The sequence below is a fragment of the Emys orbicularis genome, chromosome 4 (genome assembly GCF_028017835.1).
Source record: "Emys orbicularis isolate rEmyOrb1 chromosome 4, rEmyOrb1.hap1, whole genome shotgun sequence".
NCBI lineage: Eukaryota > Metazoa > Chordata > Testudines > Emydidae > Emys > Emys orbicularis.
In genome coordinates, this window is record NC_088686.1 from 64,647,579 (window position 1) to 64,664,705 (window position 17,127).

Consider the following 17,127-nt stretch of genomic DNA (forward strand, 5'->3'; position numbering starts at 1 on the left):
GGGAATCTCTGTAGAATGGAAGGGTGCTTTAACTTATGTTCTGTAGAATGCATCAACTACAGTGGCAAAAAAGTCCAGAATAAAATCCAATTTCTAGTGTTAGGTAATGTATTGTATTTGCTTAATATAGTTATCCTTAAATTTTACCTTGTTTAATCATGAATGTTGGCAACCTCAGAATGTACAGTTAGGGCCTGATTCTCTGCTGTTCTGTATCTTATGCAGTCATTATATTAGGGCAAAATGAGTGTAAATCAGTAGCACTTTGAGTTGGCAGCATTCTACATCCACTTGGCAATGATACAATTGACTCCTTAATGTGCAGGGAAATAGAAAAACAGGCCCTTAGGCTATGTCTAGACTAAAATTTGTGGCCCTGTTTTAATGAGAGTTAATTGATTGCTGAGTAAATTAACACATCTACAAAAGCGAGTCTTGATAATCTACATACATTTGCTCTAAGACACAAACATTTGTGGCTTAGGCTAGTATACAAATGTTTGCGGCGCATTTGGACTACCATTTATAAATGTATTAGTGAATTTCAGTTAACTGGCAATCAATTAACTGGAGTTAAATCACAATCCAGGCAAATCCCAAGGGACATAACCTTCCTGGAGAGAGAGCACCACCTGTGTCAATATTTTATTAGGTCTTCAAGATGGTTTGGCTGGACATTCAGATGCAGCCTGGCCAAACTCCCCTGGAAACAGGAAACCATGTCACATATTTACCGTTAATTAAAACAGTTTTCTGTTCCATTACAGAGCTCTTCTATCAATGATTCTATCAACCCAAGGGCACTAAGTTGCCTTATCAGATGCCACACACTTGCTCGATGCACTGAATCAAAGGCCTGATGGAAGTCTATAAAAAGTGCTGCACAGAGCTTATTAAATTCAACCATCTTCTCAAAACATTATCACAAGGTGAAGATCTGATCAAGAGTGGGATGACTATGTCGAAAGCCACAGTAAGTGTCCCGGCCTTTGCCACAAAGTAGATAGCTGATTCCAAACATTAACACTGAAGCAAAGAATTCCCTTTGCCTCTATAATTGCTACATTTATCACCCGTTTTGAACAGAGGCAAAATAATACTCTTCTAGTTATTGGGGGATGATATTAGTGCACCAGACTGGCTGGAAGAATCTATGCAGCCCCATCACAACAATACTCTCATTTGTCTTTAGCAACTCAAGGATGATGTTACAAACCGCTGGTGCCTTCCCAAACTCGAGCCAATGGACTGTGATCTGGATCTCTTCTTGATTGAAAGAAGGTGGCTGAACCAGAACTTCCTGCCCAGGGGCAGCTCTATGTGTTTTGCTGCCCCAAGCACAGCAGTCAGGCAGCTTTCGGCGCCATGCCTGCGGGAGGTCCGCCAGTCCCGCGGCTTCCGCGTACCCACTGCCGAATTGCCGCTGAATCCGCGGGACCGGCGGACCTCCCGCAGGCAAGCCGCCGAAGGCAGCCTGACTGCCGCCCTCACCACGACCGGCAGGCCGCCCCAGGCACATGCTTGCTGCGCTGGTGCCTGGAGCCGCCCCTGTTCCTGCCACACTTCCAACTGGCAGTGGTCAACAATTTGAGTTAAAACAGGACCACAAATGCTAATCTCTGAGGCTTGTCTATACGAGGACAAAGGTATTTTATTCAGTCTATTTATCTTAGTCAAGCTAGTTTAACTCAATTGGAAATGTCATTTAACACAAATGTAGGTACAGTTTAACACCTTTAGCTTCATTCAAATATGTCAATTATAGCTAAGGCAGAACCTTAGGCTGTAAGTTGATCTGCTAACGCTTGATTGAAAAAAGCACCTTTTTCCTAGTCTAGACCAGGCCTAAATGTGTATCTAGACCAAAGCAGAGAAGCCATCTGAGGGTTTGGCATGAAACAGGAAATAAATTCTGGTTCCTGGGTTAAGCTTATTCAGAGTCAAGAGAGCAGTTCATTCCTGGCACAGTTCCAATAGAGAGCTGCTCAGTCACTGAAGAATTTGTAAATTCAACTCTTAAATATTAAGGGCCAGATTTACAAAGATATTTAGGTGCCTAAATATAAGCTATACCCCAGTGGGATCTACAAAAGCACATAAGCAGGTTAGGCACCCAACTCCCTTAGGCACTTTTGGAAATTCTACTAGCTGCCTATCTGCATCTTTAGGTACCTAAGTACCTTTGTAAATCAGGCTCTAAAAAATTACACGATATGAGGGTCAGTACTGACATCAAAGCAAGTGAAATTCAAAAAATACTGCAAAGAACTGGGTGTGCTGAAAGGAGCAGCTTCTGCTTATATTCTCCAGGCCCAATGGACACTGCTTCAGAAACCCATGTCTCTACAAATACTTTACAGAAGCAAGAAATAGACACAGACTTTGACTTGATGAGCTTACAGTCTAGTGTTGGAGAGGGTGAGAAGAGTAGGGAAACAAACAGTAAGGAGGGATGAGTGAGGAAATGTTATAGTGATAAAAATCTCCCAGCTACTCCGTGAAGGCACATGCACATCTTTGTTCAAGTCATGCCCCCCAGTAATAATAGGTAGTAATTATTAACTGACTTCTTGAGGATACCATGGAAAAAGTGAGTCTTTCAGAGGGAATAGATAGAACAAACAGAATGTAGAGGCTTAGTGGATCAGAACCAGGAAGGTAATTAAATTTGTTCCAAACTGTGATATTAACTCCTTCCTTCTTCCCTATCCCTCCAACCAGCAACCTCTTGCCTCACCACCATCTTACTATCCATATCTCCAACCAGACAAATGTCCAGCCCCATTCAGTATAAAGAAAGGTTCAGGAACATTGGCTGTGCAGATCCCAGGGGGCTCCTGAGGTTGTGAAGACATGATGTTGCTGAATCTCCTCTGGCTAATCCCTATGGAAATTCTCTTCTTCCCCAGGGGCTAGGGCTGGGCAAATATTTATATCAAATATTCTGAATTAATTACAATCTTTAATTTAAATATGCAATGGGCAAGTATATATTTGAACAGCACATGGGAGTACTAGTCACGCTGGGAGACAGTACACAGTATATTATTTCATCAGGGAAAGTACTCATTCACGTTTCTTATCCATTATTATATGGTGCTGAGCACAATCCAGGCAGTCAGAAAGCATACACATATCCTTGGCGACAAGCATACACATATCCGAATTGGCGGGTAGTAATCGATCTATTGGGGATAGATATATCGCGTCTCGTCTAGACGCGATATATCGATCCCCGAACGCGCGTCCGTCAACTCCAGAACTCCACCAGGGCGAGCGGCGGTAGCAGAGTCAACGGGGGAGCCGCGGCCGTCGATCCCACGCCGTGAGGACCCGAGGTAAGTCGAAATAAGATACGTCGACTTCAGCTACGCTATTCCCGTAGCTGAAGTTGCGTATCTTACATCAACCCCCAACCCTAGTGTAGACCAGCTCTAAATCAAACATAGGTGTAAGTGGCTGGGTTGGATTTCTGAGATCAGAACTCAATAGCACAGCCTTCCTTTTAATTAATTAATGTGAGCTGATTGCATATTTTACTGCAAAATATGGCTCCATCAAGTTAATAATGGCTCTTTATTAGCACACTCTAGCAGTGGTGGCTTTTGGTAAACTGAAATACATTGTGTAATGAAATCACCATATTCTAGTAAATAGTGGATGAGGAAAAGGAAAAGTAGGCACTACAGTTCCAGAGTGCAATGCATAGCTGTGTTGTTTACAGCAATGATCTCCAGAATATAATGAAAATACTAACTGTGATATTTAGGGCCACATCCTCAGCAGCTCTAAATCAGCACAGCTCCATTTAAGTCAATGAAGCTACACTATTTATACTACTTGAGGAGTTGGCCCCATAGGGTCTACTGTCATAAGTAGACGCTCAACTAAGAACACAGTTTGTCCTTTTTAGATATCATAACACCGTATGAACATATGATGATGAAGTGCAATAAAATCCCACAAGGAGTGCAAAGCATAATTTATGCTCCTTGTGCAGAGGGGAGTTAACAATGGTATACATTCTTCTGCACAAGTTACAGGCTGCAGGAAATCATTCTTCAGATTTGACTTACCATGGATAACATTTGTAAATCATACCAAATGCAGTTAAGGGGAATCACATGCCCCCAGATCAACTCACATATCAGGCTGTTCAGAAAGATAGCAGAAATCGGGGTAAGTGTGGATAGTTTGTTCCTTTATTCACTATACTCATAACGAGGCTTTGTTTGTTATACTTTTTGTCCCAATAATAGCTGTCACAAAGAACATGATGCGATCATGAAATAGGTCACTGAAGTGTATCAGTTGAATATATGAGCAGAGGCTGATTTTACCTTTTGCAAACAACCCTTTATTGTGCAACATATCAAAACATTAAATATTTGCTTATAACTAACATTTCATCCCAACTGGTGCAAGTGCTATGGGTGATATTTCTTATGTTGTTGATGTGGCATACAGAGCATCTTATTTCAGATTAAAGCTAGTGAGCTTACTATAGAAGGTGTTGCAGAAAAGGAACAAAAACACAGATTTATTCACAACTCTGAGTTCTTAAAAACTAATGTCTGGGCCCTGAGCTGTAGATTTGCAGCATCAGAACATCAAGTTTATTAGTAAAGTGGGAATTACTGTCAACATATCTTGTTTGTGAAATGCAGCGACTGCTACATTTGTATGTTTGTCATTTTACAGCTAACACCAGGCGCTCTCACAGTAGTGGAAAGACACTTTCCTTAAAAAAAATATGGGTTTTTTTTTAATCCAACCCCCTGTCAGTCTTTGATCCCACATATAGGTCTGCTATCCACCTGAAGCTACCAGTGGGGCGGAGCATGCAGGTACAGAGTTTGACTCTGCAGTATGCTACTCTACCTGTGTGTCTGATTCACCCAAATCTAAGAGGGCTCATTACACAACTAGAAGCCATTCACTGCTCTGTTTGTATGAATGTGCAGGGCATTTGTCCTTATTGTGTTTCCAGACACTTTGACACAGACCTTCAAGATAACTGCTAAACTGAAAGTAGTTTCGGGGATCAAATGCCATTTGCATGGTGTGGATACTTTGCTTTAGGCAGTATATGCACCACTCCTGAGTGCATGGCTCCTGGTTACGTGCTTTCTGGTGCTCCCTCCTGGGTTCAGTGTTACCTCAGAATTGGGAACATAACCGGTGGGAAAGAAGGGGTATCTTTATGCAGCCTTTCTACATCACCCCCTGAAGGCAGGAGGAATAAGCCCTGCAGCAGCTGACACTTCTATCTCTGCCTCAGATTATGCATGAAGCTAGACCCGTATGACCAGACCAACCACAGGAGCTACAGCAGGGAAGGTGAAGGAATGGTTTAATTGGGGGCTATTACAGAGACTAGCAGCAGTGGGAGGGAAAGAAGAAAAGAAGCATCTCCTGTTTTCCTCATTGGCACAAGAAAGTTTGGTGTGGACTGCACTAGAGGAAGGAAAGTTGTAGGGCTGAAACCACTCATTCAACCCATCCCATTCCCCCCAGTGATTGTGTAACCCACACACCTTCTGGGTGTGGTGTTCTGTCCCATCTAGTGGCACTGAGACCACTTAAAGAAAGAGCAGTTGGTGAGTCTGCTCTACAGCCTTAGCTAATAGCCAGTTGGCTTTTAACTCATGTGGTAGAAGCTCATGCACTAAACTCCAGAGGTCCCTGGTTCAATCCCACCTGCTGATGACCAGTGTCTGTCGGTGTTATAATTGCACCTATGTTGTCTTGGTTTACTTTTATATTTTAAAATATATTTCCTATATGCCATAAATTACACTGTATTAGCTTAACATTATTTAAACTTCATTATTAGATTTCTGGAATAATTTTAAAGTAGTCTACAAACAGCTTTGTTGTAATTAAATTAATTAGGGAACAAAGTATGGTGAATTTTGGTTATCTAAGTCAGCCATTTCACAGAGATGAAAGAGAATCCACTGAGGTATCCAAGTTAAGCAGCTTCTATGGCGTGTAATGGTCAATCATCAGCAAGCTTTGATCCTTCCATGTGCTGGGAAATACAAAAATCTCAACCCTGAAGATATAGGCTGGTGTCTACTTTTTATGTTGCCTTTTCTGTTCCACTGCCGTACGCAAGGCCTGCAGAATCAGGTGTGAGTTATTCAGGATGTTGTATTCACTTAGATTTACCAGCTGGTGGTAATTCTCATCAGTGTATCTCACTGAGAATGTATTATATGGGGAAGTGCAACTAGTAACATCAACTTTGCCCCCCTCCAACTCTGAGCAGCAGCGCTTCATACCTAGGAAAAAGATTCAAAAGGACATTGCTGTGGTATTGGGTTTATCGCAGTTGGATGACAACATTTTACACTAATAATAAACAGATTTGTGAGAGACAGAATGAAACATGAGACTGAAACAAGGGCTGAGCATCTCATAGCAAGGGACAGTTGATGATACAAGTAACAATGAAAATGGTAACTTTAACCAGTGGAGAAGTTCATGGAATTGAAATGACCAACGGGGACCCAGCCAGTAGAAAGAGTCATCAAATGAGAAATGGGGATCCAGTCAGTGGGTAGACCGGCCATGCTGACCCTTAGTTAAATGCTTTGCAGCTGTTAACAACTTACCAGGTGCTTTATAATATTGGAAGGTGTCATTCACAAGTGGGAAAAATACCACGATGGGGCTTCCTGGGGTTTCTGAATCTTGAAACAGGTAACACTCCTTTAAATTTTTCCTATCTTCCTCACTCAGGAAAACTTTGGGGAATGGGATTTTCTGATCTGCATAGTATTTACAGGCCTGGTCCAGAGGCTAGAGCATTACAGAAGTGAACAGTATTAGAGCCCAAAGAGGTTAAGATTCTAGGATACCTATAAGATACTCCTGGCACACCTGTGAGGCTGCATGTAGTTTGAGACCCATGGACTATGTTAAATAGCATCTACTATGTATTGTTGCTACCCTCCCCCCCACACCGCGAGTACTCAACACAAAATCATCACATGATACAAATAGAACTCAGTAACTGTTACAAACTGTAAATAGAGTTTTAAAGCTAGACTTATAACTTGAAATATAGATTGATAAGAATTCTTAAAACAGGGTCTTGAATAGGACCGCTATAACAAAAGTTTAGAGTAAAGCATGAAGTGTCAGAACAGGAAAGAGGCTGCATTAAATACAATTTATGGAATTCAGTCAGAAAAAACTACATTAAGAAAATGTTTTGGTTTCATGGTTAAGTGCTCAAACGTCAGGAAACAAAGTTTGGTTTGCGCATGCAACCCCATACCCTTGTATATAAGTATCATGATAATATTTTTAATTTGATTACATTTTCATTAGCTATAATACTCTGACTCAAGTAACATAATATATCTTACTTGATTCACAACCTGAAATGCACACATCTAGCATCTATACTATTCTATATATGCTAAACAAATAGAAAATAGTTTGTATCAACATGCTAAAATCTCAGCATCCTTCCTACATGAAACTCATTTTATCCCAGTGGATGCCATAAGATGAAATGATGCTTTGTTAGGCGTACATACTGTGTATCATATAACTTGAAAAGTAGGGGCATAGCTATTGTCACTCACAAAAAAAACAGTCTATTCAAATATGTCAATAGCCTCATGTTACAAAGATGGTCAATGTAAGCACATGGCATTCCCACGCAGTCCCTAACAAAGTAAATACACTTAATATAAATATTCAAATTTACTCCTTCCCTGGGCTAAGGCTTTATAGGTAACTTAATTAACTTAACCACAAAACCTAAGATTCTGCTTCAATTCTCCCCCAAAGATAGCTTCCAGAGCTTTCCCTGTAGTATCCCCCATTCCCAGCCTGTAAAATTCTTCTGCTCCAGAGAGGCTGTCATGTCATAGATATAGATATACACATACACACACACAGATACATTATTACACACACACATATATATACACACATACACATCTAGTTGGAGGCAGCAGAAATTACTCTTCATCTTTATTCACACTTCTAGAATCTGAGTTTAGTGTGACTCAACAGAAGATCCTTGCATTCCTATGCAGCATCTTTGAATTTTCCACAATATTAGCCATCTTGTCTGAGCTGAAGTCATAATCAATTCAGTGTATATCACGACAGGTCCCTTTTACAACTCTGGTGGAAAACAGACTGATGTCTTTCAGAAGATTCAATACATTCATAAATCAACATCAGACATTCCCAGCATAATAGAGGGCATTGGAACAATTTCATTAACTGCTACACTGAAAGACTCACCGCAGGTGGAATGCATCTCACAAATCTCTGGCACTAAAAGAATTCTACAACCATATCCTTTCCTTTTTTTTTTTTTTTTTTTTTCAGTTTCTAAGCCCTAGTGATGTGTGATGATGAGATCACATGAAGATGGAAGTGAAATGTTTTAATTAACTGCAATGTGTGGATCAATGGTCTGAAACAAGGATTCATACCACTGAAATTGGCAGCTGAATTTTCTCTCTCCTGGAATCACCTTCCTCTTCTAATGCTTGGAAATGGAAATATAGGGATTAAAATGTAATTAATTTAATAAATTAGTTGAAATAACATAATATTTTTAGCTATTAAGTATTGGAAGGTCACAGGCAAAAGGCTATCACTGGAGAAAACAAATGATAAATTGACTCATCTCACCAATGTCTGCGATCCTGCACTGTAACTTAAATGCAGGATGACATCCACTTTCCTCTCTAGCCTTAAAAGTGGTGGGCAGCTGGTATTGATGAAAAATCCAGCATCTACCATGCCAAGGAGATCTGGTTGCTCGCTCAGCTGGTTGGGAGACATGTCTAACACAGTATCTAAAAGGCAAATATTTTTTGTCATAAGAAAAACAATGTATGAGCAAATCTGCAACTTCTTTAAAGAAAACAGAGTTGAAAAAGAAAGGGCTCATCCCACACTGCCAATTGAATTTCATTGCCATACTACTATAGCTCAGCTTTATCCTAAAGAAACAACCTTCTCTGATTTAGGATTCTCTGTGTTTGTTCTATTCCTGGCTCCCTTAAACAGTTCAACCCCATCCTTGACCTGCAGGGGGCACCCAACTCTCTCCTTCTGCCTGCCCATGGAGCCCCAGTCCAGCAAAGCTCATAAGCACATGCTAATCTTTAAACACATACTTGTCTACTTTGCTGGATTGGAGCCTTAGTCCTTTCTTTCTGCTCATAGAAAACTATGAACTTTGCTAAACGTCAGTTAGTTAAACTCAGTGACTGTACTCCAAGGAGACAGGAGTTAAGCCCTATCAAACTGATATCACTACAGATTTTCAGCCTTGCACAATTCAGGTGTTTGGTCAAACAATTGTTTTCTAAATTAGATTCAAATTTTGCTACTTATGGTGGGTTAGAAATTGATGCTCATACACTCTCCTCCAAGCCCAGGCCGCCTCACTAAATTCCACACCCGAAACCACCTCAAAAGATGCAGTTAAAAAACCCAATGCTATTACCTTTCCATCTACAAAACTTCTCATTCCCCAGGTAGTCATTATGCACCTGGAAGCCCTTGAGGAAATTGTGATATTGAGCAACTGACAGACGATCTGTTAAAGCATCTCGAAGAGCACTGGAAAAAGGGCCTTCGGGAGTGAGCATGCGAGTTTTCACCTCATGTGGCCTCGTAGGCAGCATAGGCTCTTCCTCTGTACAAGGGAGACAAGGAGAGGAAAAGCTTTGGTTCCATATAATTATTTTGGGGTGTTGGCCTTGTATTTAAGTGATGGTTGAGGCAGGTGTGAGGATGATTTATTTAACCAACAAACAATAACTTTTAAAGTAATCGTGGTACTGTTGTTGCTGTAATATTGCCTAGTTTTAGTCTCTGCGTTGGTCTCTGAAACTGGTTCTGGTCTGTGTGTGTGCTGGTCTGTGAGATTCAACAGCAAATGTGATGCTGCATCCTTTTCTGCAGGATGTGTGGCAACTTTCAACTGCCTGCTGAAGCTTAACCCTTTTTAACACACTCTGTAGTTTTAGTAATTATCATAATTGCAGCAATATTTCCTCCTGATTTGAATCCTCCTCCTTTAAGTCCATGCATCATGGTAATTCTCTTTCAGCTGAGGAGGGTCCCATCAGTGCTGCTCCTAGACCAGCCAAAAGAACTTTGCACAGCAGCAAAGGCATCCCCCTAGCTCCATCTGTGGCTTCTGCAGTAAGTGTTTAAAAAAAAAACCTTCCTGGAGAGAATATGTTCACACTATGTGACAGGCTTCACATGTCAGACAGGCATGAATCTCCAATTTAAACATGAATGAAAGGCAAAGTTGAGGTATACAAATGTCTCACCAATATCAACTATTCTGTCTCGAGTCCACCTGTGCCAGAAGTCCTCTGAACTGTTGGACAAACTCCAGATGTATAACAGGTTCAGAGAAAATACACTGCTCCACATGCCTGTGAAGGGAAAAAGATTTTATGGAAACTAATCTAGTGAACATTTGGAAGCATCTAATTGAAAACTGCCATTTGCCTTCCCCATCAACTTGTTCAATTTTCTTCCAGTTAATTTTTGAGGGAGCTTGAGGAGCATAATTCAAACATTCCTAAACCTTCAAGTTTTAATGTATTTGACATTTCAAAGGTGCTGATTTTAACTAATTGAAGAAGTCAACCACAGGGAGTGTTATATCTCTAACTTACCACAAGTAATGTTGCACTCGAAACAGAGGAAGTGATGGGAGAGAAATCCAGGTGTAGAAATACTCTCTCAGGAAGCTGAATAGAGCTTTATTGCAATAAGCCTGAGATCATCCCATCCACTTACCTTTTCTGGTGGTTCCCTAACTTCACTGTCTGTACAAAAGTCATCCCAGCCTTGAGTTGCCCTGAATCCCCTTTGAATGGGGATTCTCTGGTTGTCCAACAGTTTACCCTATCAAAAGGAAAAGTCCCCCTGGTATGTTGAAGGGTTGTGCCTCCCCAAACCCTCCCCATCCCCCTACATTCCAGCCACTCTTTTTTATCAACTTTTCTGCCCACACCCTCTCTCAAACTTCTCAGACTCGCACTTTTGGCATCTCAGATGGGAGCTGCTCTGAACAGCTCTCTCAAATGGTCCCATCTGGAACCACATGTACCATTTTAACATTACCTTTGAGCAAAACACTCTGTTTGACTTCGTTTTAAACATGCTTTTAGGATATGTAGGTTAAGACCTTACTACTTCCCAAGGAAGAGAAGATGGGAGTCAGCATGTGCATAGAATGTATTACCATCTCATTTTTAATACTGCTGATAAACCCATATCTCCATTAGCTGCATGCTGGCTAGAGACACGGGGTCAAAGCTAAACTTGGCTGTGGACTGAGAACTCAGAATGTCCTGAACTTAAGACTCTTTTTTTCCCCAAATAACTCCATTCTAACGAGGAGCTGGACGGTACTGGAATGAGGAAACTGGGGAAGGTGACTCTGATGTAGTAGGGGCTGACAACAGATGAAGATCCTGGAAGGGGAGACTGGGATGAGGCTCTAGAGGGAGTGACGGCTGGGGCTGGCCAGGTGCAGAGCCTGGGACAAAGATTCAGGAATGAGGTAGGAAAGAAGAGACAGGACTGAGACAGGGACAGGACAGACAGGTATGTGTCACCAATAGAGAACATTCCCTTCCAGACCAGGAATAGAACCAAATATTCCTGAATCTTATCACCCTCTGCCATCAGCAAATATCTATGAAACCCCTCTTGCAAAGTATGTGTCTCATCCTCTGCTAGTTCACATAAAGGATGACAACCTACTACTGCTACCAGTTATTCCCTTAGCTCAAGTGACAGAGGCTTGTGTGGTGGTCCTAAAGTTTCTAGCACTGCTGATGACCCAGGTGATAGTCAATATGATATCCTATGATGGATTTACTGCTTTTTCTTTTGCTTTTTTTAAATACCCAGGAAATTATATACAAAAACACTATGTTAAAGGAACATTAATTTGCCCTGTTGTGCATATGTATTATGATAGAATCCTCTATTACAGGATGGCATAATATTTTTTCCACAGAACCCTGCCTCATGTAATGCACAGGATGGACTTGCTCTGGGGATGAATCAGGGTTATGTAGTGAAGGAATCCATGTCTTGTCTGGTGCAGAAATTGAAAGGTGAGTAGTGAATGAGGCAGAGTATTGCAGAATGAGAAGGGATGGTCTTCTGTATAAGGCAATTGAATTCTGCTCTGGAGAATTGTATTCTCTCACTGCCTCTGCCACAAAGTTCCTGTATGATGTTGGGCAAATTACTTAAACCAAACTACTCACACGTAGTCACTAATTGTGTGTGCCTCACTTTCTGGGCGCCTGACTTGAGACTCTTGCATCTAATTTGCAGAAGCACTGAGCACACACAGCTGCATCTGAAGTCACTGGAAATTGCTTTGAACACATGAAGTGCTATCTAATGCTAACTACTCTGAAAAATCAGGCCCTAGGCATCTCAAATTGGGCACCCAAAATTAGTGGATGCTTTTGACCTTAATCTCTTTGTGCTTCAGTTCCCCATCTGTAAATTGGGAATAATACCACCTTCTCACCTCACATGGGATGTTGTGAATCTAATTCAAATAATGGTTTTGAAGCACTCAAATACTTCAGAGATAAGCACCACAGAAAAGCCCATGAGTTCATTAATAATCCTGTATCCAGAGCAGAGTTTGAATGGTGTGCAGTAAATAAGGCCTGGGGCCAGACATTGAACAATGAGGAGAAAACAAAATATTGAATAGTTGCTCATTGAGTGAGCACCATCCACTCTACAGACTGTTGGAGGCAGAGGTCCTGTGGAAAAATAGTATGGAAACGTCATTAAAGACTCTATCATAATTAAGAGTGGGGTGAAATTTTTTGTTTTAAACTTTTTTTCACCAAAATATGCAGATTCCAGTCAACTGAAACATTTCACAGACTCGTGTCAAATTTGCTGAATTTTTTCTGTAAAAAACAAAATACTGAAAAAATCTAAATCTATTGTTTTGACATTTTTTAAATGAAAAGTTACAATTTTTCTATTCAAAATCACTTATTTTGAATTTAATTTACTTTTTTTTAAAATAACCAAGATCAAAATGAAATGTTTCATTTTGGGTAAAGTGAAATGTTTCATGGTACCTGAAACAAACTGTTTTGACTTTTTTGTTTCACCAAAAAATGTGAAAAATATTTGGTTTGGTTTTGATTTTTCTGTTCAGCCACTAAACCAAAAAATCAGCTTGTTGTACAATTCTATCATATTGCATATGAACGAGGAGGCCAAATTATAGTTGCAAAGACAACTTTAATTGTGGCATTTCCTAACTTTTGATTACTTTATTTTGCAATCTTAACATTCCTTTAGCATACTTATTTGGATGAGATAGATAGATAGATAGATGGATGCATCTCCTGGCAGGCACTATCCTAGTACTGAATGTTACAGACCAACAAATATCCACTTCCTGGTTATGGTTTTGTGTTATTACAGTAGGTTGACATTTCGCAGGACAATACATCACCATGAAGGTAACAGATCCGGGTTTCGGGGAGCCTCCTTAACAGACGTCCCATAAAGAACTCGCTTCCGAAATCCTCCGTGCGAACAAATGCTCCATATTTCAGGAATCCTACCTCATAAGGAGTGAACTCAACCCATTCTGCAAACAGAGCCACAAAAAAGAAATTTAGAAATGTCTCCCAAATGACTGGAAAGAGAGAAACTGCTACTAAACGAATCAAAGAGTTTGAGATGGAATAAGCCTTCTGTTTTCTATCTGATCTTTGCAAAGTATAATTTACAAACTACCATCTAGATTGGACATTAGTAAACACTATTTCACTAGGAGGCTGGTGAAGCACTGGAATGGGTTAACTAGGGAGGTGATGGAATCTCCATCCTTAGAGATTTTTAAGGCCCGGCTTGACAAAGCCCTGGCTGGGATGATTTAGTTGGTGTTGGTCCAGCTTTGAGCAGGGGATTGGACTAGATGACCTCCTGAGATCTCTTCCAACCCTAATATTCTATGATTCTATGATCTTCTGGGCCAGATTTTCAAAGTTAGCTGCATGAAGCTGAATTCATTAATTTGTGTCTCTTTTATATGTGAAGTTACCTTATATGCAAGTTAGGCAATTAACTTGGCATGTGCACACACAAATACATTGTTTTGTGTGTGTACTCTAGGCCTGATTCTGCTTTCACTTTCACTGCTTTTACACCAGAAGTATTCCCCTGACATCAGTGGAGTTAGCAGAATCAGGCCTATTGTGCGCATAAATTAGGTGTATACAAATGTATACATGCAATTCAGCAGTGAAAGGAAGCCCAGTACTTGATTTGCTTTTTTCTCTTCTTGGCTGAAGAGAAAAAAACTGAAGTAGTGATGAGCAAGATTCAGTGAAGTCCTCTTGGGTCATGAAAACAGCATTTATTTCTCAAAATGTTTCCAATGGTTTCTTCTTCCAATCAGGCCAGATCATATTCTGAGAACAGCCTGTCATATGATATTTCTACACTTTTACTTCTAATCCTGATCAGAATCCTGAAATTTGGAATCCCCAAAACTCTCCTTGGCTATCTCTTTGGGTATGTCTACACAACAACCATGAGGCACAACTGCAGCACATGCAGGCATACCCGAACTAGCTTTGATCATGCTAGGTCACTAAAAATAGCAGTGTAGGCCTGGCAACATGGTGATGGCATGGGCTAGCCACCCAAGTACAATCCTGCCCAGGGCCCTATGTACATGTTCAGGTGGCTAGCCCATGCTATGCTGCCTATGCTGCCATGGCTAGCCTGCTATTTTTAGCAAGCTAGCTCCATTACGGCTAGTTTGGATAGGCCTACATGTGCTGTCCTGATTGCAGTGCACACATACCCTCTGCAAATGTTTGTACAGCACAAATGGGGCTGCGGTCTATAAGCGTTTCCAGAGCGCAAAGAACAAACAACAACAACTGAACAGGTATGCCTATGACAAAACCCAAACCGTGGTAGATTTATAATCAAACACATTGCTTGAACATCATTGTTACCTTTGAAATCTAGAGTGCTATATTTGTCCCGGACATTGACTGCCACATAGATGGGCAATGGATTCTGACCCTCTTTCACCGCTTCCCGCTGGTCCGAGAGTTTATGGTTCTCTTTCTGTTTTTGAAGAAAAATAGTTACCTGAGAATGCATGAAATGACACAGGAACCTCTCTACTGTGAACTAGATTGCAGCATTTATGCCCCAGCCCTGTACGCAAGGTGGCACAGAGCCTTGCCACCTTAGGAGAAACACTGGCAATGATTGTTCCTCAGGCAGATACAATCCCCCTGGGCTACTCAATGCACACAGGTGTACCCAGTCTGCACTTCCTGATATTTCAGCTTTGCTTTGTGAGCTGGTACAAGGAATGGAAGGAAGGGAAGAGCCACAACCCTGTCATCTCCCCCAACCCCTTTCAGGCAATTTGCTCCCCAGGGCGGAGTGGGGAGAAAATAGTCCTTACTTTTCTCTGACTGAAGGGATTGCTATCGAGGGAGACCCTTCAGTGGTCATATAAGGGGATGGTGAGTAGGTTTCTTCCATGACCCCATCACCCAGTGACTGCACAAGGGCCATCATAATCTGGTGCCTTGTCTGGTTTTAGAATATTATAGTGAAATATCTGAATCCCAACCAAGTTCTTCTCTATAAGGCTGTATTTGTAACCAGGGGGTCTGTCTGTCTGGGATATTCCAAAGTCCCATGAACAGCAGACAACTTTGATAGCTGCATGTCCTTGAAGATTATGGACAGTTTGACAGTTAAATAAACATGGTAGAGATTATTCAAAAGGAGGAAAAATTGGCTAAAGTGTGCAGAAGATTTCATATGATCTAGCATAAGACAGAGCCACCTAAACAGTATACACGCTAGTTTAATGAACAACATTCCATAAACAAACACACACATATATTATAGCGTATCAAGAGCACTGTATTTCAGTGCATCACTTAAAATGATAGTATAAAACTAACCTGTTTGCTATTCTGAAATATGTATAATTTAATTATTTCTAAAAGAAAAAAATCTACAAAATATAGTAGTATGCTTCATATAGTAGACCTTTTTGCAAGTTTCAGAAATGCTGATTTTGAGTTATCTAAGCACAAAAACAGCATAGAAAATCTTTAACTGGTAAAAAGTGTCATTATTTCACATTTGGCTATCTCAAGCCTGGGCAAAAAAACATTTTATGCTATTCTGTTGTAAAATGTAGTCTTGCACTTAGAACAAGCATAGACAACTTCACCCCCTAGTAATATTCTGATGAGTGTTTCCTCAATTACAGTTATAGCAGTGCTGATGCAACCCTAATTTCCATAGTGATTTTAAAAAGCATGCTTTACTTATTAAAAATCTTGTGATAACCTCCAGCTATATGAAATGCAACACAGAAAAAGCATCAATGATGTTGCACATGCCCACGTTCACTCACCTCTCTCTTAAGGTTGAGATGACATCACAGTGTACTACACAGATAATTGTGAGCTATAAGTCAAAACCCTGTGGCCATTCGACAGCTTTCAAAGATACATTTTCAATTTAAAAACTATACCTGAATAATCCCAATAATCCCAAATGGGGGTCACAAGCTATTGTGGTGGAATTTCATGGCTCCTATGGTTCAAGGCTGAATTTGGAGAGTGACCACACCTTTGCAGGTGCAATATCCACTCACAAAATTTGCACTCACACTTTTGTACCTGTAATTAAACTGTGGATGCAAAACAGGGTACATACATCTCTAGCTATGAGACTCTGGATGTAGATTAGGAGGTACTACTACTACTGCTCATAATACCTTGCTGTTACATAGGATTTTCATAGAAATGAAAATATTGTGATCTGCACCGCCAACTCTTTTTGCATGTGCAAATTGCATCTGCAAAAAAGAGGTCTGGCCTCCAGTTTAACATCACAAAGAAGTTAAGGATCTGCCGCACTTTCAGTGTTCCTGCAGCCAAAATACAATGTATTTAATGTCTGGCAGGGGTGTCCAAACTGGTTCATGAGCCGCATGAGACTCTTTTACAGTTAGAGTGCAGCTTGCTGAGCCCCCCATGCGCACCCCATTCTCCACCT

The 17,127-nt window shown here is 40.8% G+C and overlaps 1 protein-coding gene across 1 annotated transcript in view; it reads right to left on the reverse strand.

Moving 5' to 3' along the window:
• Positions 1-6,078: 6,078 nt before the first annotated feature.
• Positions 6,079-17,127, reverse strand: part of LOC135878147 (cytosolic phospholipase A2 epsilon-like) — a 53,782-nt gene continuing 42,733 nt past the window's right edge. Inside the window, exons 15-21 of the mRNA XM_065403731.1 lie at positions 15,045-15,159; positions 13,526-13,663; positions 10,332-10,439; positions 9,494-9,685; positions 8,671-8,837; positions 6,621-6,807; positions 6,079-6,287 (exon numbers count right to left, since the gene is read on the reverse strand). Of these exons, the coding sequence (XP_065259803.1) occupies positions 6,079-6,287; positions 6,621-6,807; positions 8,671-8,837; positions 9,494-9,685; positions 10,332-10,439; positions 13,526-13,663; positions 15,045-15,159 (1,116 nt within the window). The remainder of the gene's footprint in view (positions 6,288-6,620; positions 6,808-8,670; positions 8,838-9,493; positions 9,686-10,331; positions 10,440-13,525; positions 13,664-15,044; positions 15,160-17,127) is intronic.